Here is a 25,805-nt window from a genome sequence, read left to right on the forward strand (position 1 = left end):
AGGGAATTAATTCCCAAGTTCGCAGGTATATATGTAAAATAGGAATGCAGGTTTTGACTGTATATGCCAAGTATTGTTTCAAAAAGAGATCTGCAATAATCACAAACTTCTTTTGGTAAAACAAAGCTGAGTGGCCATTTCATTTGTGTATACTCAAACATTTGAAATCTGTTACACAAAGGAATACAAAGGGTAGAATCAAATGGCAATTGTTTAAAAGTTAAAGTCACCTTATAATTCTATAATAATGACATATTTTTCATCACCTGTTAAAGAGCAAATTGGACACTATTCATATGAAGAATCATAACTATACTGAATTTCTCTACGATGCAATTATCTCTCATTTATGTTAAACTTGCCATTATCGTCACATTCTAACCTGAATGAAAATATATAAATCAAGCTTTCACTTCAAATTCTTCTTTGTTTTTAAAGTGCCATTCATCTTGTTATTAAGGGCTAAATCCTTCTTCCCAGCAAGTAATCCGATAGGATTATTTGCATGAATAAACTGAATTTCAGACACCAGTATGTCAGTGCATCTCATCTCAGAGCCCCAAAGATTTTCACCAAAACTGTGTCATTGCTATGTCAGTGAAATCAGAATATTTCTCCTTAACTCAGCCTTAATGACAACAAGCATAAAAACTGGAAGGGAAAGTATTGGTTTAGAAATACAAGTCCCAAAGGTGTTCTATAATTTTTCATCTTTACATTTTTGTGGTTTATAGAGAGAAATTATTCACTCTCTTTGAGCAGGTGGACATATTGTGTGTTTTCCTGATTTGCAAACCATGTATAATTCACAGCATGACCAGGGGATTTGTGGATGCTTAGACAACAGCCAACTTCTGAACTTCTGAAGATATAAACTGACCTTGCACTGCAAGAGAGAACCCCCAAAGTTGCATTTGCAACCCCACCTTTCAGTCCAAAATCCTGCAGATCAAACTGGGCTCCGATCCCAGGCACTGGTGTTGGGTTCATCTGTTTCCAGGCAAAGAAGCCAATATTGCACAAAAAAACCCCGAGGTGGTTTTGTCACCCTACGGCATTGCAGGGTCTCTTAAGCACCAGTCACCGCAAGAAGGGGACTGGGGAAACGTCTCCGGGTGGCTGGTACCGCTGCTCCCTCTGCCATATGGCTCTGGGTCCTTCCATTTTTCTGTCACCAGTGATGAAGCTGTTTTCACAATTTAATGATGCAACAAGGGATTTGGATGGGGGTTTTGGTTGATAAAAGGGGGCCTCAGATGTGTGACAAAAATTAATAATGTATCCGAGCCCTTATTATACGAGATTAGATGGCGGGAGGTCGGTTTATACATATTAATGCTTCATGAAGGGCTTATAATAGGATTTAGTATGAAGGGCATACAGACACATCTCCCCCCTCCTTTGTACACATATGAATGAAAATAACCTGTTTTAACACATTTTCTAAAAGCCAAATAAAGCTGCTTCACCACAGCTTCTGGCCACAGACTGCTAGTAAAGAGGATCCTTTTTAAGCGATTCTCTCATGCAGAATCTCAACCTAGGACTGGCAGGTGGGAATAAGTGTTCCTCTCTAATATTGAAGGTAGCTTATTGCGTCTGTTTTGCTGGGCAGCTGAGTTTGTCAACCACTCTAATATTCATGGCATAATCCCCGCTTTGGTAGCTCTATGCCATTCTATGCAAATTAAAGGCCCGATTCAGAAAACAACCCCACATTCTGTCTATCATTTATGAAGCCATAAACTGTCAGGGTGGGCAATTCACAGGCACGTGTCTACAGTGAAGGGGTCAACAGAGTCATCAGAAAATCAGCCTGTACTAGAAACAAGTCAGAATGATATGTCCCAGAATCGCTAAACAGTGTCTCCCCACACTGGATTTGTTTTCACTTGGTCCATTTTAAATATATAAACAGTAATACAAATTGCCCCAAGAAGGGTAATCAGCATGATTACAAACGGATAAGTAGATAAGAGAAATATTATCAGGATTATTTAGGTTACGAAAGTGATGAACAGGTAACATAATAGGTAATGTAAATATTCCAAACGAATGGCTACTCACAGTTTGTGGTCAAGGAGGTAACTGCTGCTGCACAGGGGAACATCTGAAAAAGATGCAAATAATTGTCACGATATATTGCCAAGGAAAAATAATATTTTCACAAGTCAGTAAGAGTCTACATTTGCATAAAATGAAAGCAAGTAAAGAATTGTTAATGGTGTTAAATTTATAGCTTCCAAGCAAAACTCTGTGTTACTGAGAAGCCCCTGTATTACTCTCAGTTGACTAGTTCATGTGGACTTTTGGAACTACTGGGATCTAAAATGGCAGTGAGCCCTAAGATACAGAAAGCAGGGAACTACATTTACTCTTGATGAGTTTGTTCAGGGCTAAATGTAAAAAATACAGAACTTGACCTTGATTATTCAGATATAACTAACAAGAGTAAGACTATGTCTGAAATTTGGACTTATTTTTGCATTCCACCCTCCATTGATCCAAATCCTCTGAAACTGGTATCTGTAGAAAAATTACCACAGAGTTAACATAAAATTACACAAGACATTTTCAGACCAGGCTTATAAAAAACCTCCATATTATTTATTTGGATTATATCATGTAGCTATGTCAATACTATCAAATAACTTTACTCCCAGGCCATCAGCCTCTATGAATCCCTTCTGCATGTGTGATACCTCATGACCAGGGTCTCTTTCAGAGTGGAAAAAGCTGATCCTCTGAAATAGAACCCAGGTAGCTTCTGGCACAGTTACTTCCAGGCACTCTTTCCAACAGGTCTCCTTAATCCTCTCTACCTGCTTTGACACTTCACCCTAATACAATATGTACACTGGCTTTCATGCAACAAAATGATGTTTAGGTTGGTTGCATAAAACCACTGATGTCCCAATCACTTTGCTGTGAAGGAACGCACTTTTATTCTCAGCAGTTCAGATACAATCAGTTGTAACACGTGGCCTGTATGCCAGAAAACACCCCACAAAGCCGAATAGAGAGAGCTTTGGAGTCCAACAGATAGCAATTATCCTCCCAATCAGCTCCATAAAATATTGTAAAGTTAAAAACACAGATGATTTCTTTTATAACTGCATTATATATCTCTAAATCAACAGAGACAGTTGAATCACAGCCTAAGCCCTGGAACTCAGTGTGGTAATTCAAATGAGATGGTCTTGGTTTGAAACATGATCTAGCAGGTTACATATTTAAACAGCAAGTGATCCCGAAGCTAATGAGCTAGAAGGGATGAGTCAGAGCTTTATCTAGACATACGTGGATATAATGAGCTGTAAAACGAAACCGCAGGTTTGAGAGATTCCCCAGCTGAATTCTAACAGGAGAGAGTGGGGGTTGATAGGGTGATCAAATGAATGAAGCATAAAGATGATGAGATGAGAAAAGAAAGAAGGTAGGATTGCTATTGGGGTGAACTGCAGAGGTTAAACCCACTAAAATAAATGACCATGGGTGCAAGAAATCCACTGGATGTAGGAAGTAACCTGCAAGCTGGAGAGGCCTCCGAAATAAGTAGGGCAAATGCTAATTACTTCTGAGACGGAACTCGATCTGCTTATGCAAGGATAATGCAATGCACTTGCTGGTAAGAGCAACGATCAGAATTTAATGACCCAGGAGTCTTTTACAGTCAGCATCCATTGCAATGATGCTGTCATCCAACAGTGCTCAAGTTCTTCATAAAATACACACCGACACATCAAAAACAGGACTATGAACAGGTGACGAAAAGTGCAGCGTGAAAATTATTTAGGGTCTTGGTTTGACCTGTATGCATCAGTGGCGTCAGTGGGGCTTGGAGATGGCAGAAGGCAAAAGAAACTTTGGGTTGCTGATAGACATTGACTTCATCTCTGCCTGGCATTTCACTGTGGCACTTGATCTGGCCCTTGTATGGTCTGTTTTGCTAAAAGAATTGTGAATATTTTGGGATTTATTTATCTTCAAACCTAACAGATCAAACCACAGCATATTCAGGTCATCAAAACATTCATGTTCTGTCAAAGTCTTTGCAGGCCCTCATCACACCTGACATGAACAGAGATGCGTTTTGTAGGAATTAACTGGCAGCTAAACACCTGAAATTTCCATCTATTCAGTCAGTGCATGACTCAAAGAAAACAAATTAAAAAGGATAACCACAAATTGTCAGTGCTAGCGACGTTTGCAGAAGGAAGGATTCTGAAAAACCGCTGCATGCCTACAGGCATTCCAGCTACCTCCTGTCCTGTTTCTCCCTACGCATTATGTTTTACTGAAAAAATTCAGCATTTAATCCAGCATTCAGCCTTGCAGCTCCTCTTAGACAAGAAACTCTTTGCATTGTATAAAAAAATAACATAATCAGTTCTATGTTGTGCTGTTGACCTTTTGTAGAAGGAGGTTTGGCAAAGATGAATGATAGCAGGCAAAACTGGAGGAAAAACCAATACATTTCAGAAATCTTGAGCTGTCAGAATAGTCTAAAAAGTCACTTTGCATGAGACATGTTCAGCTGCCCAGAGCTGCTGCTGCTCTAGGATTCTCCCAAACAAGCACTGTTCAAGAAAGAACATCAAAGGACAGTCATGACCCAGTTTATCTTTTATATCTGTTTGATAAAATAAGGCTTGGTTCAACATATTTTATGTGTTTTCTGTAAGGAAAAAGAATGGCAGTAGTCAGCTCATCAACCCAAATATAAATAAATTTTGTTTCTTTTTAATGAGAGAATTTTCATCTCATCTTCAGACTAGGGTGGGAAAACTTTGCAAGGACAAGTCATGTTCTCACTCTTCTTTAGTTTCCATCCTTACCTAACAGAAGAATCTCATCTAAGACTAGGAAAAATGTTTTCTCTTTGTTTACAAATAAAGTATTTGTTCAATACGTTTACTTTACCAAATGAAAAGAATGTCCTCTATAATATGATCGGTGTTACTGTAAAATTGTCAAGTGCAGTGGTTGTATGTCCCAGGAAAGAACATGGGCTACATTTTCCATAGTTTGTTTTTGTTTTTGTTTTTTTTTTACAGTCAGAATAAACCACCTCATAATGTTTTCATTTATTGTAGCAGTGTGACATGTTTTCACATCCCACATTCCCCTCCATAATTCCCTCAAAAACTAACAAAAAATTCAAACTTTCCTATTCCATAGATGTCTTCCATGAAATGACGGCTTTTTGGAGGTGAAAACTATTCAGTTACAGTCCTGAATTAATTTTCTATTGAAACCACTGGAAGCTTCTTTAGGTTGTCATGAAGAGTGATGTGAAACCTTCTGTGCTTCATAGAAGTAAATCCATTAAAATACCTGCAATCTTGTTTCGTAGTTGTCAGTGACCAACACATATCATTCTTTAATTATTTTGGAGTTGAACAAAATGGCATTCATAATTGATTAGTACAGCATATTTCTGAGCATCCTAAACCTACAGCATTTTATATTTTAAATAAGTATTTTTAAAAATGCTATTTTGAACATATGTAGTTATTCTTTGGTTTCATCTCTTTCTTTAGAAACTTTAGTTAAGGTAGTTCATATGCTTTAGGACAGACACATTATTTGGTTTCCGTAACAGTTTAATTTTCAAAAAGTTGGACCTTTTATTCAGAAAGTAAATAAACATAGATAATTGTGGAATTTAAAAATGATATTAAAAATGACATAAATAGAAATACATGGGATTCAGATAACTGAGGAATCGACTCCTCCCCGCACATATATATGAAAGGGATTTTAGCTTTTTGAAGTCATCGTTGCAATGTTCACTCCCAGTCCTCGGGCTAGAGGGGTGCTTCCAACTGGGACCCCTTCCTTTCAGATATAATATATGTAACCCTATATGTCAACCAGACATTCAGCAGCTGGGATGCATCTGCGCACACGCTGTGCTCAGCTCACTTTTGGAGCGGGTGCTTCTTCCAGCCCAGTGACGATACCTCTAACACCCTTTCATGCAGAATGTTCATGTCATGCGAATCGCTTGGAAAAGGTAGATGAGAATAGTGGGGCTGCACAAATGCAGAGATTAGAAATCCGGTGATGAAAAGAAATACACTGCTTTCTCTTTGGTTTGTCCCTAAAGAGAAAAAAATGAGTTGATTGGCTTGAAACCCAACAAGATTAATTCCCCTGCAACCTCATTCCATTCTAAGCATTTTTCCTGAATTGTCAGAGTCATTTCCTTCCTCTGCTCCCATTCCAAATGTCTCTTAGCCAAATATGATTTTGCTATTATTACTACTTGTATTACAGGAGGAGTAAGTCACAGCTTGTGACCTTCATACAATGCCAATGTCAGTAAAACACTGAAGATCAATGTTAGATTCTGACTTTTGAGACTGAGTCTACCAAGTCTAGAAATAGAAATAGATAACCAAAGCATAATTCTTTGCTTCAGGGCTTTTTCTGGCCACTTATGAGGAACAGGATTTACCTTTTTTTCCCTCTCCTTGATACTACTACTGTATTTATTCATGTATCTTCTTCTGCATACGGTTATTTTCTCTTAGATATAGTTACACAGCTGCTGATTTAGGGTCAGAAAGGAATTTTCCCCCAAGCTGAAGGCATGTCAGGGCATTTTAATTCCCTCCTAATGTCAGGTCCAAGAGTGAAGGCAATGCCATTGGTCTCTCCTGTGCTGTCTCTGTAGCATATTGCAGTTTTCCCAGAGTTTACCTTCAATCTGGTAAAGCTCTTAATTTCTGCCATTCCATTAAAATATGAAAAGCATGAAATGGATTTTCAGATACAAATCTGAATCAAAATTCAACAGCACAGCTACATGAAATTCTTAGGCTGAGCTCAAGCCAAGGTGCACTCTGCAGCAAGGCTTGGCTCAGTCCATGAGAGACGTGAATTCCAGTGGTGTTGGAGTGGGAGGTAAAGTCTTCTCCAGCAGCCCATGCCACCGGGGGAAGGATGGCTGAAGAAATGCTCTGCAGGGTATGGCAGCTTTAAGTCACATATCCTATAAGGTATCCTTCCAGGTGATATCAAGAGGACAGACAGATACATGTCTAAAAAATGCAGTGGGGTAGGATAGGAATGAAGACTCCTAAACAGACCGAGAGTCTTATTTTAAACAAAGAACTGTGTCTGTTTAAGAATGAATATAATCCATATTCAACTGCAATAAATACAACCGTGGAAATGCACATACTCTCAATTTGTCATGAAAACAAACCGGGTTTCTAACCCATATTTGGAGTAGCCATTGCTGCAAAATCAAGCAAATGAGAACTGTCTGAAAAGCAGAAATGAAACTAAAGACTATAACAGGTCATAAAATCACTAGCTTAATAAACATAACAAAAAGATAAGCAAAAAAAAGAGCACAATTTTGAGGTTTGATGTGTGAGTCAGTTAAATGCCTTAGGAACAATCGGAATGCTCCGTTTCTCAATTAAATATATTAGAATGTGAGAAGCATTCAAATATATTTAGATTTATTGTAGCTGAAAATCATTCTTATTTGATCTAAATCATAATATAATTAGTTGAGATATTTAAATCAATAAAACAGTACGTACAAAAAACAGAACTATATCATAATACTCTTTTAGGAAGAATTTACTATTTATGGAGGTGAAATAAATGTAGCAAGACAAAAGAGTGCGAAGGGTAAATACTGAATATATTTATGGATGTATATGAGACATGCAAAGCAAATGTAGGAAGATGAATTTACTCTCGACTAAGAGTCATAGAGGAAACTAATTCACTAAAATAGTCATGCACTAAATTCACAGTACTGCTTTTAATATGCATTCAAGGAAAAGGATAAAAAAGCCATTTCTGACAAGACTCATAATTTAATGTATTCTACCCTTAATTTCATAGATTTTTTTGGGGGAAAAACTGATCTGTTTTTGAGAAGGCTGTTCCCACAGAGCACAGTTCTGAGAGAATTGACTTACAAGTGACATTGTGCAATTACCTCATTATCTGCTCCTCACTGTAACTAAATATTCGCTGGTAGTTTTATGGCTAAATACAGGCAAGATTTTCATTTAGAAGATGCATGTCTGTGATTATTCCTTAAATTACATTTTCCTTTCTCTTCTAGAAGGAGCAGACTGAAGGAAACAGCTTCTCTTCAGTGAACGTGAGAACAAAGGCAATTCTGGGAGACACAACTTTCAGTTGTGGTCAACAGAAGCTGATTTCAGACACAGAACTGAGAAACTAGAGTAAATTTCCTTGAAAAAACAGTTAAACGCTATAACAACTTTGCAAATCTCATCCTTAGAAATAGACAGCATTTTTTAGTGTTCTATCTTAGCATGATTTTAACAGGAATGATTTTAACAGAGCAACAAGACTGGTGAAGGGACTTGAACACAAGACCTATGGGGAGAGGCTGAGGGAGCTGGGCTTGTTTAGTCTGGAGAAGAGGAGGCTTAGAGCTGAGCTCAGCACTCTCTAGAACTACCTGAAGGGCAGTTCTAGCCAGGTGGGGATTGGTCTCTTCTCCCAGGCAGTCAGCAATAGGACAAGGGGGCATGGGCTTAAACTCTGCCAAGGGAAATTTAGGCTGGATATTAGGAAGAAATTCTTTGTAGAGAGAGTGGTCAGGCATTGGAATGGCTGCCCAGGGAGGTGCTGGACTCACCGGCCCTGGAGGTTTTTAAACTGAAACTGGACATGGCACTTAGTGCCGTGAACTGGTAAATGGACTGGAGTTGGACCAAGGGTTGGACTTGATGATCTCTGAGGTCTTTTCCAACCCAGTTGATTCTGTGATTCTGTGAATCATGATGTAGAAAGAGTTGCACTGATTCACACTAGCTAAAAATCCACACCAGCAAATCTGTGCACAATCACAAATTTAAACCATATTGCTGCATTAGGCATTTGGTTAAATGACTATTCAGAAAAGAAACAAGAAAGGCCACAAACCAAACAGTCCTTTCTTCCTGCTCACAAGCAAATAAGGATTTTCCTGAGAAACCTTTAGAACAGTTACAGTCTATTGCTCTTCAAAAATTCTTAACAGGAACACTGAACTTTTTAAAAGCCTTTGTAAAAACCACAAGCAAATCTCCTATTAGTCCCAAACTCTTCTCATTAATAAATAAAGAGAAAATGCAAATGAAAAGCTATACACCATTGTGGTTTATGTGAACATATGGGGGTATTAAATCATAAGGAAATGAACCACATGTATGTTTGGAGTAGAAACTTCCACATAAAGAAATTAATAGTAAAGACAGAATTCAGGCCAAAATAGTTCACATGGTACAACACAAACACGTGCACCCATCAATCCCAGTAAATGTATTGAACATGCTGTCAAACAAAGCCAGAAATGTGCTGTACAGCCAGCTAGATCTTGTTTAACACGAGGTGAGGATCACAGGGAACACAATGAGGAGACCAGATTGAGGGCTATTTAATAAAGCTTCCTTACCATGCCAAGAAGCTTTCTTCTGCTGCCTTTTAATATTTGTCAAATAAAAGCGGAGTACACTCAGTTTGCTATTTAAAGATTCATATCAGGCTGTAATTCTAAATAGAGATTGTGAAATGTAGACGTCTATGAGGAGAATTTTCATCTTGAAACTTAATGCTGATTCTTCAGCCCAAGGTCTGTTTCTCACTAACTTATGGCACTGAACCAATTTCTAAAGAACACATGCTGAGGTTAAAGGTTTCTGTCAAATCAGTTCCACATCAGATATCATGATGTCATATGTTAAGACATGGCCAGGATTTATCTTAGTATTACATAGTTTTGTATAAAGAAAGTAGCCAGTCATTGCTACTGGCTTCATCCCTTTGCATAGTTCCACTGAAAGGAAGATGCGGGGGAAAAAGGATTATTTCCACAATAAAGGAATGAATGAACATTAAAAAAATGATATAATGATACTGGAGAAAAGGCTTAATCCTACAAGGGGCAGATATTAACTGAATCAAATCAAAATTCAGTCAAAGCAATGGAATTTTGAAAATCAGTCATCACTTCACACATTTATTCAGACCTTGTAATGTGCTTTATTTGAAGCAATTCCTAGGATGCTGTTGGAATCAAAATCAGCAACATTCAATGAGCAGCCTCTGAAAAAACAGCAGAAAGAATGATCTGGTTTCTATGGATATGTGTTTTCAGATTGATTAATTCTTGCATCTGAGAAAATCCCAGCTCTGTTTGAAATCCTTCCTGCTGCTTTGGCATTTACAAAAGTGGATTCTCTTCTGTTTTATAAGTAGTGAAACCACAGTGCTGCATTCTTACAATTGAAGCACTAACGAGAATCTCTCCTTTACTGGGCCACCTGATTTAGTAAATCATTTGGAGACCTAATTTCTAATTTCTGTAGAGGGCAGAGAATTCAATCAGATTCAGTTGCAACAGATGTGGAAATAAACTACAGGAAAGAGTGGGGATGTGTAGGCAGAGTAAGATCTACACCTGTGAGCGCACAAGATGTATTTCCTTAGGAAACGATGCTAAAGAGATGTTTGGTCTGTGTCTCATTAGACAGGTTATTACATTAGATGGAAGTAGATTCTAATACAGTCCAGCAGGTACTATATTCCCTACATAAAGAACATATGTTTAAATACATCTCTATTGATATGTGAGCATATGTGGAGTAAGTCAATTGGAACAATACTGAAGGTACTTCCTTTACTTTTAATTTTTTCTTAGAATTGTTATGTGTTTTCTCCCTTTGCAGAGTATTTGGTGCTGCCATCCTGCTGACGTCCTCCCTCAACATGTTAATCCCCTCTGCAGCCAGGGTGCACTATGGGTGCGTCATCTTTGTGAGGATCTTGCAGGGCCTTGTAGAGGTATGAAAAAAATATCAAATCAGCAGTAAATGTGATAGCTGTTTGTTAGCTTTAACTAGCAATTGCAACTTTTGAGGGAAAAGAAAAATTGCTTTTAGGTTATTAGTGGTTTTCAGCGTGATGGGTTTCAATGTATGAATTACAGATATTTGATTTTCCTTCGTCTATACAATTACACAGCGAAGTTTTCTCTTGCTAAGAAGTCGGTGAGATAAGTATTTAACACAGAGTTTCACTGCATAGGGTTTACACTTGATATTCTCAACAGTTGTTTGCTGTCCAGCTTCACAGATTAAATCTACAATAAAGAGTTAAGCTTCTGTCACAGGCCCTGATCATGATCTTGTTGGAATGAATGGGAGATTTACCATAACTTAAAAGACAAAAAACTTGAGCCTGCCTTCTAAATTTGTTTCTTTACTGACAGACGGATTTTGGGGACTGTGATCACCAGTTCTACACGCTTCTGTTGTATGAGCTGATTTTAACTCTTGCACTTTGTTGTGTAAAAGCACTCTAAAAGAGGATGCAGAATGTGCCTGCAAGTTAAGGAACTGACAATCCAAGTTTACGTGTAGAAAAAGGGATCCATCCCTGAAGAGTGATCTGGGTGTATAGAGGTGTGCTCAGCTGCAAACAGAACAGAAGCAACTGGGTAATTACAAAATAGAGCAGCTATTTTAGACCCACTCATTTCTGTGATGCTGTCCAGAGGAATTGTGAATGCAAAACATCTCAAACGGGACTGTTGAAGAATTTTTACAGTCAATTATGACAACCTTAAGGTTCCATCTTTATGTTGTTTAAAAAAACTGTCAGACTGAAGTGAAGATGAAATTGGTTACAGGATCTTCTTTCAAAACAGAAGAAAGTATTTTACAATCTTTTGCATGTTGAGACTAATCCAAAAAGTTATTATTATTTTCTACTTTTTGCATAGGAAACAAACCACCAGATTAAGAGAAAAGTGACCTTATATAACTATGCATACATTGTAACCGGTTTAAAATCAAACCAACTAACATCTTTCAATTATTTACTTTAAGTGCTCAAGAAGGTTCACGGAAGACAAAGAGAGTGAAAAACCTCTTTCTTAATATTGTATTTTTAAGCTCTTATTGATCTTGTTTTCTAGTTTTAGAACAGTGGAACAGTAATCTGTATTTCCTGAATTATGCTTTAAATGTTAGATCAAAAAATGGTGGATGGTCGCCAAAACTGAGGGTTGGAGAAATGAGCCCAGCATTAGAAAGACTCCAGAAGGTCTGTGGTTTCAACTTTCCTTTGATTCTGGTACTTGTGCATTAAGATTCTTTCTTTTTAATTCTTCACAATTCTTTCCTGGAAAGGGGAAGGGGTACCAAAGGAAATAATTATGTTTTATATCTGTTTCATCAGGCGTCTTTAATGATCTGGAGCGATATACAAAACCTATCTTGACTTTAAGAGAGACTGAAGTTTTTCTATGGCTGTGCTCAGACTTTAGAAATGCAAAACATTCTCAACTTCTTGTTTGTAGCAATTAAAACAAAACAAAACAAAATCATGCAAAGACAATGAACTGAGTGCTTGATCGGCATTAGCTAACTTGTGGCACCCCTTCCCCAGGGGGTCACCTACCCTGCCTGTCACGGTATTTGGAGCAAGTGGGCCCCCCCATTAGAAAGAAGTAGGTTAGCAACCACGTCCTTTTGTGGTAAGTCACTTTCTATTTTTGCCTTTCTTTTAGTTGTACCGTGAAAGTATTTTGAGACTGATTTTTTTCACCTTTCGTCTTGTTTTGTAGGTTCCTATGCAGGAGCTGTGATTGCGATGCCTTTAGCTGGGATTTTAGTGCAATATACTGGGTGGTCTTCTGTGTTCTACGTGTACGGTACGCGCTTCTGCTCGTCTCACTCCAATGTTGTACAACCTACTCTACCCTTTCTCAAAATGTAAAAGCTACTGCTAAGAGGTCAAAAAAAGAGACATGTGGGTCTATAAAGCTAAAAATACTGTCCAGAGAAAAGGACAATGAAAGAACAGAATTTAAAGGAGAGAGCGTAGGAAAGCAACATTAATAAAAAAGAAGAGAAGCTAGTTCATGGGTGAAACCTTCATCACTTCTAATACAAGTAGTGCAAACTGCCATGCAGATCTGTAAAATCTCAGATCATGTAACATCGCCATTTCATTTATACAACTAGAAATTTAGAGTACCTAAGATGTCCTGACTTTTATCTGAAGACCTATATGACTTTATTCACACTCGTTTTGCTACCTTAGCTTACACTGATAGAAAAGAAGGGCCCAGAGGAGTTCATTCTGAGGTGTAAACTTGATGTCAGTCAGGGGGATATCTTCTAGAAATTTAATAAACTACTCAGGAAGTGCATTGCTATGTTTAAAACAATGTCTCAATCTTGTATTTTGCTGGTAAAAAAGTTAGTGCAGCAATCAAACAACAGTGGCTCAAGGCAGAATAGAATTTAATTTACAGTTGGGTGGAATGAAACGGAAGCTGTTTTGCTGCATTGCATTGTACAAACTGATATTAAAATACCAGTGAATATTCACTTACAGTGAAATCATTCTGTAAATGAAGCAAAGATGACTTCACTGTGGCCCTGCTCTCTGTGTATTTTGCACAGATACTGTTTGCAGGATCCAGCTTCCTATTAGAATGATTCGATAGGGAAGCAGTAACAACAATTGCCGTTTACATTTGTTATCATTATTCACAGACTTTTTTCCTTGTTTGCTGCTTTACTGTGCATCTTTTTAAAGTCTTTCTTTCCATTCCAAAGGGAGTTTTGGTATAGTCTGGTACATGTTTTGGCTTTTGGTTTCATATGAGAGTCCTGCAAAGCATCCTACGATCACAGATGAAGAAAGGAGATACATAGAAGAAAGCATTGGAGAGAGTGCCAACCTCCTAGGTGCAATGGAAGTAAGAATATTGCTCACATCTTGTTTCCTATGAGATAGAAGTAAAAAACAAAAACCCCAAATAGAACCAACAGCAACAACAACAAAAAATCAAATACGCTTCTTTAAGATAGAAAAGCATGTTTCAAACGTTTGCATTTTTTGGGGGTGGGGAGATTTGAAATCTGCTGATGGATTTCTGGGTGAACATCACTTGTACAAGAGAAGAATACAGGTTCCAGTTCCAGTAGATCACTCATGGAATTTATACCTCTTGTTCTTTTCTTTTTTGTACTCCAAAGTATAACAAAACCCCAACCTGCAGCCACATTTGATCGAGACTTTCATAGCACCTTCAGTTCAAGTGGTTTATTTCCTTTCTATATAATCCCTTCTGGAATGTTTTCCTCTTCCTAAAAGTAAACTGGAATTAAAGCACTACTCAGTGTCTCTTGAGGTCCTCAGAACATCAGGAAAAAAAAAAAAAAGTAAATTCTATTCTACGTTTCATTTGCAAGAAAGACTGCAGGTTGCAATAGAGCATACTAGAGAGCCATAAGAACGTTCCTCATTATCGTGGTAATTTTCCTAGAAACATGCTATGTTCCTCTATAACCTGACTTAGCTCTGTGCTGGGTTAGTTCTCAAGGACCAAAAAAAACTGGTGATTTCAGAGAATCTTCGAGGCACTTAATCATCCTATCATGCTAAATCATAATTTTATTTCTCTAACTATTGAAATAATTTAAAGGGACTACCACCATGTTTACTAACTCAAGAATGCAAATATCTTTTCCCCATTGACCCTCACTACCACTCTTCACTGTGTTTTCTAATTCAGGTTCTTGACTGAGCTCAATAAAAAAAAAAAATTTTCCCTCAGTAAAAAACTTTGATTCAGATTAAATAGGGAACTGGAAATATTGCAGAGTGATTCTTTCGACAACTGACATTTTTAGGTGTTCCTGAGGTAGTGTCTGTGTTGATATTCAATAGCATTAACAGTGTTCATGCTTTCTTATACCTGTAACCGCTTTTGAAAGCCTTATGTGAAATGACATATTTCAAAGGATGTCCAGATAATTCTAACTTGGGCTGGATATTTTCTGTGTATTTTTTATTGTTGCTTTTAAACTAAATGTTTTTTGGAAGTGATTAGTTTCTTCACATAGTATCAAGTTATCTTTTCTGGCTGGCTTCTCCATAATTAAGGCACTCTTAATCCTTAGCTCTCACTTCAATGTAATTTAATAAGTATACAAGTTATTACATATATCTATTGGCTTGTTTTCTTGAAAGAAGAGCCAGTATTCAAGTCACAATAGACCAAATTCATCTTGGAATCTTGCTGAATTGATTTTTAAACACTCATCTGGGTTTGGATCCTGCATTTGGATCAACACAGATGGGCAGAGCGCTGGGTTCATGGAGAGGTGCTGCGACTCAGCAGGGCTGGAGTTCTCTCCATCTGTCATGGGTTTTTTTCCTTTCATTATGCAATTGATCTTAAAAAATACAATAAACCAAATAAAAAATATATTGACCAAGCAGTTTCAGCTAAGGCTTGATAAAAAAAATATATTCAGAATGCTTGGATTAAGGTTTAAATGCTAAAATATATATTTAAAATAAATCTGGATGAAATAGTGCACTTACGGTGGAAAATCTGACTCTTGCCTTAGATACAGCAGCATTGTCTTTTACAGACACACTATTATTTTGGACTTAGTATGTTCACGCTTACATGATGAGATAATGGCACTTGCACATGAGTGTTGTGATACAGCTGAGTATCACCGAGTTTCTCTACCTGTGAATTTTGCAGTAATTTTCACCTGTTTATGTTTTTAAATTAAAGCTTGTCCATCCAAATGTGGATGCATGTAATTTATGATAATTTAAGTTAATGCACTTTATGATAATTGAAGATAACTTGTGTTTCAGAAATACAAAACTCCATGGAGAAAATTTTTTACATCTATGCCAGTCTATGCAATAATTGTTGCAAACTTCTGCAGAAGCTGGACTTTTTACTTGCTGCTTATTAGCCAGCCTGCTTACTTTGAGGAAGTGTTTGGATTTGAAATAAGTAAGGTATGTAAAAATAATGTTAAACTTTCCTCTTAGCTAAGTACGTAACAGAGCTACATTTGTGGTATTTATTAAGAGAAGGAAAGAAAAGTGTTCTGTGTGTTTATCATATGTTTACAAGTCTTAAATCTTAAAGGTATCAAGAAACTCATCGCATCTCTCTTCCTGACACCCCAGGCGATGCAGGATCCCACTATAGTTGCGAAGAAATCATTGACAAACAGTTCTGTTTTTCCAGGTGCACTTTGCCAAGCAGGACCACCTGGTTTTAGGAAGGATAGAACAATTTTATCACCTTTCTATCAATATATCCCTCTTTCATGTGGTGAGAACTGCTGCCCCCACACTTAGGAAACAAAATATGAGACATAAAGATGATCTAAACTTCCACATAATACATAGGAATTTTGGATCAGACCTGTAATGTAAATACAAATACACACAAATAGACCTTCAGGGTGTGTAGCAAGCTTTCTGCTAATACAGATTTCCTTCTTGTGAATGTGATGGGGGCTTGTGCTTTTGAGACACCTTTGTTCTTTTGAAATTGTTCTATGAGGTATTGTCACCCTAAATTATGGTGTAAGTGACAATTAGATGAGTGGCTTCCAAAATGTTGCTGCATTATGGAGTGTGGTCAAAATTCTGTAATGCCATCCTGCATTTAAAGATGGGCTTCCATCTTTAGCTGGAGTTATTTTAAGAAGCTTTGCTATGCTTGAAACATCGCTGTTATGCACACAATAAGAATGGTCATGTCCTGTAGAATTAATCTGGTCATTTTGCTCCAGAAGATTTTTCTTATGGTGTATTCAAAGAAATGAGGAGCTTCATAAACAATGACAGCAAAGTTTCCATCTGCTATGGATGTGGATGCTCGTAAATGAATTGTTACCATTTAGTCAGGAACACCTCAAAGCAGTAACTGCAATACCATGGTTTCCTCGTAGCTAACTTCTGGCTTATTGGGAGAAACATCTATTAACACAAAACTATTTGTCACAGCATACTTGCCACATATATAAACTGCAACAAAAAGCACAGTTTCATGACTTTAATTGAAGAGTAGGGAAAACTTGTTTTGTATTTGTTCTCATGGACTCTGCTCCGCACGCTGATGTAACTCAAGTCAGACATCAGGTCCACTATTCAGACAGGAATTATGCAAAAAACCCTGTGCTTCAGCACTTTTTCAAATATAGACAATAATCAGAATTCCCTGTTAGAGCAGAATGTCTTGCATGTACTAAAACAAGCTATCCGCAAGGCAGTTCTGTTGACAGGAGCACGCAGGTGGCAGTTCACGCCACGCTCAAAGATACCCTGTCCCGCTTTGAAGAAATGGTTTTCAAATCTAGTATTATAATTGGGACACTCATCACAAGATTACTACGTCTTTACTTGTATGTATAGCATTTTCAATCTTGTCAGTGGATAAATAGTGTGTCACCTTTCACTATGTACAAGAGTTTCTCAGACAGTTTTTTTGCCCACATGAAATTTGAAGCTTGAGGGACAGTCAGAAATCAAAGGCAAGTGGCCATTGTGTACGTGAGGATGATCCACAGGGAGCTGGTCTGGACACGTTGGGTTTGTTGAGCAATGCTATGCTGGACACATCACCAACAGAAATGTAGCAACTCAGCTCAACACATTTGATCATACATTTGCTGAAAAGAAAGGGTAGAGGGGCTATAACTCAGGGGAAAAAAGCCATTAGCTTAAATACGATGTGTAAAAACAATCTATAAATATGTGTCACAGCATCAGAGATTCTTAAAAACTCTGTCTGTCCTTTGTAAAATACAAAGTCACCTTAAGATCACCAGTTTTGTTCATTTAATAAACCAAGACAAGACTTTTAGGTTTAGCACATAGCTTGAAATTGAAGAGAAACAATTAATTAGTTGCTGAATGCTTCAGAAAATGAATTATCAATATTTTCTTATGGTTTATACTCTGCTAATTTGAATGATTATTTTAGGTGGGTATCTTGTCTGCTGTGCCGCATTTAGTGATGACAATTATTGTTCCTATTGGGGGACAAATTGCAGACTTTTTAAGAAGCAAGCAGATTCTTTCAACCACTACTGTGAGAAAGATCATGAACTGTGGAGGTGAGTCTTCCAATTTTATTTAAAAGTTTCTTATACAGATTCAATGTCCAAACAGTCTATATGGATATATATATACTCTCTATATATATACTGGATATATATTGTGTACAGTAACCAAACAAACTGCATGGGTTTATGTACTTATGTATCAATCCTTCGTGCATTTTTTGTGTATTAGTGATGTGGTTACTAAATCAAAGTCGTTCCTATTCGCAGTTTCAATATAGATGTTTGGCATTTGAAAAAGCACTTAGAATGTTAAATTTGCCTTCTCTTAGCTATTTACTGAATCTCTGCACCAAGAGAGCCCAGACAAGCACCTGAGGTGACATATCTGACTTGGGAGAGATTAAAGTCACACAAGCTGAGTCCTGGCTGCGATAAGGGCTGCAAAATTCATAAGCGTTTCAGTGTCTATTCCCATTAGGGTTGGCTGGAATGACCTAACCCAATCACAAGTATTTATTTTCCTCTTAAAACTGGCAGGAAGTACCATTAAATTAGCATACAAAGAATAAAATAAGGATTATTTCAGATAGTGAGAACGTGTGTTGTTTAGGAAATGAAATAAATACTTGATTATATTCCATTCTGATATAATGTTTTGCCTCTGTCTCCCTATGAAATATTCCCATATCCTAAAGCCTGCTGTATTTGAGATGGAATTAATCTGATGCCTGGCTTTCTTTATGATTTTCTCAGGTTTTGGGATGGAAGCAACTCTTCTTCTGGTGGTGGGATATTCTCACAGTAAAGGAGTGGCTATTTCCTTCTTAGTGCTTGCTGTAGGCTTTAGTGGATTTGCCATATCTGGTAAGTTTATGTTATTGTTATTAGTGAACTATTTTATTTTAAGAGATAGAACACCTCATTTAGTTTTTATTCATTAATAGTAATTTAAACAAACCCCAGAGTTCCAAATGACATTATTTATGATCATTACAAAGTACAATTGACATCGCCTCTTCTATATCAGATTATTTTTGTTCAAATACTTAAATCTTTTCCATATTCATTGCAGCAGATTAGACTTTCTTTTCAGTGAGGTGCTAAGGTACACTATGGATTTTTCTTGAAATGACACATATAACACAAGTGGCCTGATGTCATTCAATGATACCTAAATTTCCCCACCTCTGTTTAAACATAGGCTTTCTACTATTTTTTTCCCCAGTGTATATTAATTAATGCTTTGTTAGTGTTGTACTTTTTTTTATTATTACTTTGGGACCTAATTACTAGCAATTTCTTTCTGAATTAACATTCGGCTCTTCACTTTCTTGCTGACACATCACCCCTTTGCCTTTGCCTTTCCCAAACACAAATCACGTGCCCTTCTGCTGTATCCCACTGTGATTTTCACATCCTCTCCCATGCTGGTTCCTTATGTCTAAAACAGGCTCCCTTGTCTTTTGTGCCAAACATCTAAACTCTCCTTAATCAAATCTATCCTTAATCCCACATGTTCTACAAGGTATCATGCCTGTTTTGTACCCTAACAGTTTTCCATATCATACTGCCCATCTTTGTCCTTTTATTATCTTTCTGTATCAAAAGATTTGGTTTCTGTTTTCACTTAAATGCTTATTTTGGGTACAATGAGTTCTGTCACTTCAGAGAAGCATGTGGTTTTTTCTAAGATTATTTAACAGTTACTGCATGAATTTCAACAGAATTAAGCTGCAGGAAAAGCAAGAGAACAAACAAATCTATATATACAAATAATTCACAACTCATTTATAGATACTATCTTTTTACTCCTTTTATTTTACCACTCAAGAACAGAAGGGAACTCCGTTCTGCTGGTCTGTGTGACAAAAAGAATAATGTAGGTAATAGGCAAGGAAAATGGTACAAGCTGGAAGAAGAAAGGAAATATTATTTACAGCATAAAGTGGCCATGAATGAGACTGTGAAATATGAACTTTCTCCCTGCCTAAATATCTTCTGGGTTCTCTACTCCACACAGTCACTGCTGGGATTTTCTTCTTTTAACTGCAATTTTGTGAAGATAATACATTCTATATCCTTTTATAAGATATTTTTAAAAGCACATGAAATCCCAGAGTCTCTCTAGGAATTATAAGCCTTTTAGAGAAAAAGAAATGCAATTAAACAGCCCCAAAATGTCATAGTAAAATTGTCGGGTGACAGCATTACTTTTCAGAACTGAAGTAATGCTCTGCTTTTGGTATGAATGTTTGCTGACCTTTGTATTGCAGGATTCAATGTCAACCATTTAGACATTGCCCCAAGGTACGCCAGCATCTTAATGGGCATTTCTAATGGAGTCGGGACCTTGTCTGGAATGGTTTGCCCTATAATTGTCGGAGCCATGACAAAGAACAAGGTAAATAGCAATAGAGTTTAAAAATCTTCCAGTTTAATACTATTGGTTTCAAGAAAAAGACCTTTCCATAGTACAATTTGCCAGGATATCCCTATTAGAGACTGGGACCTGCAGGGAATAGCATCCAGGAACTTGCGAATTTGAAACATGGTTCACTATGTGCTCACGAGATCATTGCTTTTGTAGGCTAACAAAGAGTGATTTTTCAAAGAAAGGTGAATAGAAAGAATTGCAAACCGGACACTTAAATGTTTTAGCTGTGCTATCACTACCTCAATCCCTAAATTAAATATATCAGATTAGAAGAGCGAGATAAGTCTCTGAACTAGTCTGATTTAGCAAATTTCTTCTTTACAGACACGTGAAGAGTGGCAGTACGTCTTCCTCATTGCAGCTTTAGTTCATTATGGAGGTGTTATCTTCTATGGCATATTTGCTTCAGGAGAGAAACAACCCTGGGCAGACCCTGAACAGACAAGCGAAGAGAAATGTGGCTTTATCCATGAGGATGAACTTGCTGAAGAGACAGGGGACATTACTCAGAATTATGTAAATTATGGTACCACCAAGTCTTATGGTGCTACAACCCAGGTCAACGGTGGCTGGCCTACTGGTTGGGAGAAAAAAGAGGAATTTGTACAAGAGGAAGTACAAGACTCATACAACTACAAGGAAGGAGATTATTCATAACAAACCTAAATATTGGGTATATTTTGTAGTGTTTGTGATTAAATTCATTGTGATTGTTTGCACACAGAAATAAGATGTGGTATAAACATGTAAACACATATCAAACAGGAAGGTCTAACTGTAAAAAAAATTACATCAAAGTGCAATCTGTATGAGTTGTGACATGTCATCACTTTCATTAGGTTATATTTGTTCTATAAACATTAGAGTTTTAAGGGTTTACTGGTCAAAACTATAGAGTCAATTAGATACTTACAGTATACAAGAGCTAAAACTCATAACTAAGGATTAAAGCACAACTAAGCAATCAAGTTGGCACATCTAATGCTCTTTTAGAAAGCCAAAATTACTTGATCATTAAAAATGCACTTATATATTTGTTACACTGTATTGAAAGAGATTGTGTTAAATACACACATTTACTCAGTGCGATGTAGGAATTGTGTATTTAGTCTAAGACAAGAGCTTTCTTAAAGAAGAAAGGTCGAGTCTCAGGCATTTGCAGAGGATTGATCCAGTCCCTTTAATGGTGACTGTGTCAAGCCTAAAGAACAAATAGGGCGTATTGTATGTTTATCGTGATTACATGCTGCAGGCTGCTCTGTGATGAATAAAGGAATTATTTAGGAGTTTTATACTGAATGTTTGGGCACAAATTCTCATTTCTATTCTTTACAGAATCCTATGAAATTATAGGCGTTGTCATGTTCTTCCCTGCATTTAGCAACTACTATAAAGACAATATATAATGTTAACTCTGACTTGTCACGCAGACTGTCAAATCCCTTTATCAAAAAGCACGCTTTATTATTCTATTCTTTGCAGTATATTCCAACTTTGTACTGGAGTCTTTAGAGAGAGGAAAAAATAACCAATATAACCTAGAAAAATATATAGTCTTTTACAAAATTCCAAAGAGAAATTTACTATGAGCAAGTAGCCCTATAAAAAGGATTTATTTGTTTTGCAGAATATTTTGAAGCCAACAGAAGAAACAGAGAATAATTTAACCCTTATTCTTCCCTTAATAGCTTTCATATTTTTACACATCTTGCCACAGTTGTATACATAGATATAAGTTTATCAAAGATACTGTAATTATAGAGAATGTCGCTATTTTAGAAATCCCTGAAATAAAAAAAAAATGTATTTGTCTTTCAATTAAACCTAATAATAATGGACACTGAATATGAGTAATTTATAAGCTCACAATAAACCAAAGTGGTAAATAACTAGTGTTGGGTTGAAAGAAGCCAACAAGCACCACGCTTGTCTTTATAGCATAACTCAACAGTGACTGCAACATTAGTGTACCAAGCAATAAGTGCAATGCATTATGAAGTGCATAATCTTCTAGACTATATATTAACCTTCATTTAGCTTGTTGTATATATTTGGGGTTGTTGGGATTCAACCAAACTGAACCAACTGGAGTTAGCAACACCAGACCACTTCTTAATACTCTAAAATGACAACAATGATCCATTTCTTAATTCAATCAAATGATTATTATTGTATGTAATAATCCATTCTGGATTCTTGGTCTGTTCATTGTATTGTGCTAGTGATTGGAAACCCTGCTACCGCAATATACAACTTGAGGATTGTTTTTTCTCCTTTTTGTTTGGTTTTTTTTTTTTTCTTTTAAATGCAAATCATACCTTGACCTTAAGAAAAAAGTATTTTGCTTTGTGCCTCAAAGTGATGTAAAATGTGACCATAGCTTTTGCTGTGTTTAATGAAAAAGATGTGGACTGTGTCACTTTTGTTGCTGCAAAAAGTGTTAATAAAATGCTCTATTTATCCTTTTATATAAAAGAGGACCATTGTAGTTTCTTGTCATTTTTTTAGAGGTATTTTAATATAGATGACTAAAATTATAGTCACTGCAAAATAAATTCTGCTATTGATATGGAGATAATATCTCACATTGCAGCTGGGAGCTATGCTGAATTCCTGATGTCCTGCCTTGTTGGGAGAGGTGCCCAAGTCTAGATTGTTGTTTGTCCTCTCATAAGGACGGTTGGAGTAGGTACAGAAGAGAAAGGCGCAGGAGGATCAGCGTGCCAGCCGATGCACGCTGATTAGTTAGTAAACTCAAGAAATCTTATATTAAAAGTCCTTTTCTAACAAAATTTTTACTCTTCAATAATTTCATTGAACCAAATAGAAGAATGTAGAAACACCAAACTGAACAAAAGGTTGCAAACAAGCAGACAGAACAGTAATGGGCCCAATGCTCCACACCCATGGGGTAGTTGTCATGACATGCCAAGTCAAGTAATGCACAAAGTTATTGCTAATTGTTTTGGTGGACCCGTGTGATGTTGCCATGGAAACTTCCTGAAAGATTCAAAAGTGGGATAAATAGGGGCTGTAAAAGTACTGTTGTGTTTATTGCGGTAGGTGGACAGCTCAGAAAATGAAAACTAATTAGCAAAATTAAAATCAATTCTTAGTTTTCAAGTCTAATCTTACAGGTTCGCTATATTTTGGAATTGTTTCAATAATTTTCTTTCATTAAGTATAGGTAATTTTTTTTGTTCTCATTAGCTTCACACCTTTTAATTACTTAGAATAAATGAGAGACATTAATCCAGGCATTAGACACCGCACTATTCAGTTGTGCACAACTCAGTGGGAACTCAACAACTGCCTTTAAATGCTCCACCACTCCACAGTTCTCCACATTCTCTTTCTAGATCTCAGCTTCTGCTTTGACTCCTTTACTTCCTCTTATAACAACAGCAAAGAGGAATCCATTCTAGGGTGGAAAAGGAGTGTGACGGGTTTTAAGGTTTTTACTTCTTTACAGATTCCAATTCACAGGAAAATACAGGAAATGACCATCAGGAATGTGACTGAGAAAGAAGGGGAAAGGGAGAAAATAATTGAGTTCTTGCAAAGGATGATTCAGCGAAGAGAAACAGCAACAGCTGGATCTGGTTTAGGGAAAAGGGGAGTTGAGGGGACATGACCCTTCATTTGAACTCCTATATTCCTTCTCACTAAATACATTTATGTTTCTCCTTCTCCACTTCATTTTAACGAAGTAGTGTTGCTAAAACATCCCTCTTCAGTTGCTTCTGTGCCCTTTCTGCCCAGAGATTTCTCTCCTGCACTCAGATTCAAAGACTGGCTCTGCAAACGCCTTGCACTTGCATGCACAGCGTTCTTCTTTGGGATCCTTAGCAGCTCAAACCATCCCCGTTTATCAATCAGAATGTGTCCACAGTCACCCGATCGTTTGTCCTGTTACCTGTTTCTGTTCTGTTCCCTCTCTGCTCACTCACCATGTTGAAAAAAAAAAAAAGGAAGGGAATTGTTACTCACATTTTTATTTATCAGTTAGTTACCTTTTCAGCGAAGAACAATAAGTAAAGGAAGGGGCAGAATCCAGGCTCCATTAAAATAATTAGAAAAGCTTTGAGTTTAGATGAGCTAAAATATCACCTCAAATGTCCACCTTCATGTCCCCAAATGATTTAGTTTAGATAGTATCACTCCACCAGTGACAACTTTGAAAATATTAGAATCTGCATTGGTCAGATCCCTTCTGTTAACACACACTCTTTGTTGTGGAGATAAAGCTGTCATGAAGTGCTCTTTGCTTTCAGAAGTGATCGTGAAATTCAATGGACCCAGTTTCATAAAAACACTTTTCTTTGGGGGAAAAGAAAACCTCAAGGTAAAGGTTGAATAACAGTGACAAAAGAATATCTGCAAATACGAATGAAGTCCTCTTTCAGCATGAAGCCAGGAATAGGGATGAATGTGGAAGTCAGAATAAATGTCACAGTTCAAAGCCGTACTGTTGGAAAGATAACATCACAGTCTTACTTGCTGCCTCTGAAAGATGAAATGTTTTGTTCCATCCAGGCTAAGCTGTGAAGGAGTTTGAAGGCTAGTCTAAGTCTAGATTAACTATTTAACAGCACCTGCTTTTGAACTTATTTTGAATTTGTTTGTGGGGTTTTTTTGAATAATTTTCGTTGCACCAGGAGATTTAAGAGTAAATAATCAAACGACCTAGAACTACAGTCAGATATTTTAATTAGGTATCTATGTAAGTCCTCTCTGATCCAGCTAACATGATGCTATTCTAGATTTGCTTAACACTTTTTCACTCTCTTGTAACCCAAAGCAAAGCAAAGATAGAAATATATTATACATTCACATGTGCACAACTACTGAAGCCTGTGTACTTAGTTATACTGAGGTCACACAGATAGTATCTTTTCTGTTTGAGAATCAAAGTCACAAAATGATTATTGGGAAAACTGGCGATCCAGGTGTTATAAAGAGTAAAACCGCCTTATATGACTGACAAGGGGTTGATGACAAGGTGTTGCTTCTACCCTGAGGATCAAACAGCAGGTTCTGTGCACAAAGAACAGTGAACGAGATGAACATTTGACATGGACAAACAGTGCAGGTATGTTTGGTTTGGCAAGATCCCGATTCATCCTGAGCACTATGAATTCATTCACATCGCCTCTGTCTGTGACACCTCGAACACTCAATATATAATTTATACGTGTGCAAATTTACTTCCTCTAGTGCTTTTCTTTCAGAAAACGCAGAGATTACACGTAATTAGCAAACTAACTAAATAAACTGGTTCACTTAATTAGCAACAAGAATTTTATTTCAATGGTAAGCTTATACTTCACTTAAAATTTAACACAAACCACATTAGAGTGTTATTCGAGGTTTGTATATACATACACACACATGTACATACAATATGCACATGTATATGTACATAATACACAGATATGTGGAGCAGTAATAGGAGGGAAATCTTAGTGTACACAGAA

General features: G+C 37.0%; 1 protein-coding gene across 1 annotated transcript in view; it reads left to right on the forward strand.

Moving 5' to 3' along the window:
- The window catches only part of SLC17A6 (solute carrier family 17 member 6), a 34,220-nt gene extending 11,417 nt beyond the window's left edge, over nucleotides 1–22,803 (forward strand). Inside the window, exons 4-12 of the mRNA XM_065839802.2 lie at nucleotides 10,716–10,830; nucleotides 12,439–12,526; nucleotides 12,617–12,703; nucleotides 13,617–13,759; nucleotides 15,682–15,831; nucleotides 17,813–17,945; nucleotides 18,648–18,758; nucleotides 20,168–20,295; nucleotides 20,653–22,803. Of these exons, the coding sequence (XP_065695874.1) occupies nucleotides 10,716–10,830; nucleotides 12,439–12,526; nucleotides 12,617–12,703; nucleotides 13,617–13,759; nucleotides 15,682–15,831; nucleotides 17,813–17,945; nucleotides 18,648–18,758; nucleotides 20,168–20,295; nucleotides 20,653–20,985 (1,288 nt within the window). The 3' untranslated portion in view covers nucleotides 20,986–22,803. The remainder of the gene's footprint in view (nucleotides 1–10,715; nucleotides 10,831–12,438; nucleotides 12,527–12,616; nucleotides 12,704–13,616; nucleotides 13,760–15,681; nucleotides 15,832–17,812; nucleotides 17,946–18,647; nucleotides 18,759–20,167; nucleotides 20,296–20,652) is intronic.
- The last annotated feature ends 3,002 nt before the right edge of the window (nucleotides 22,804–25,805 follow it).

The sequence above is a fragment of the Patagioenas fasciata genome, chromosome 5 (assembly GCF_037038585.1).
Source record: "Patagioenas fasciata isolate bPatFas1 chromosome 5, bPatFas1.hap1, whole genome shotgun sequence".
Classification (NCBI taxonomy): domain Eukaryota; kingdom Metazoa; phylum Chordata; class Aves; order Columbiformes; family Columbidae; genus Patagioenas; species Patagioenas fasciata.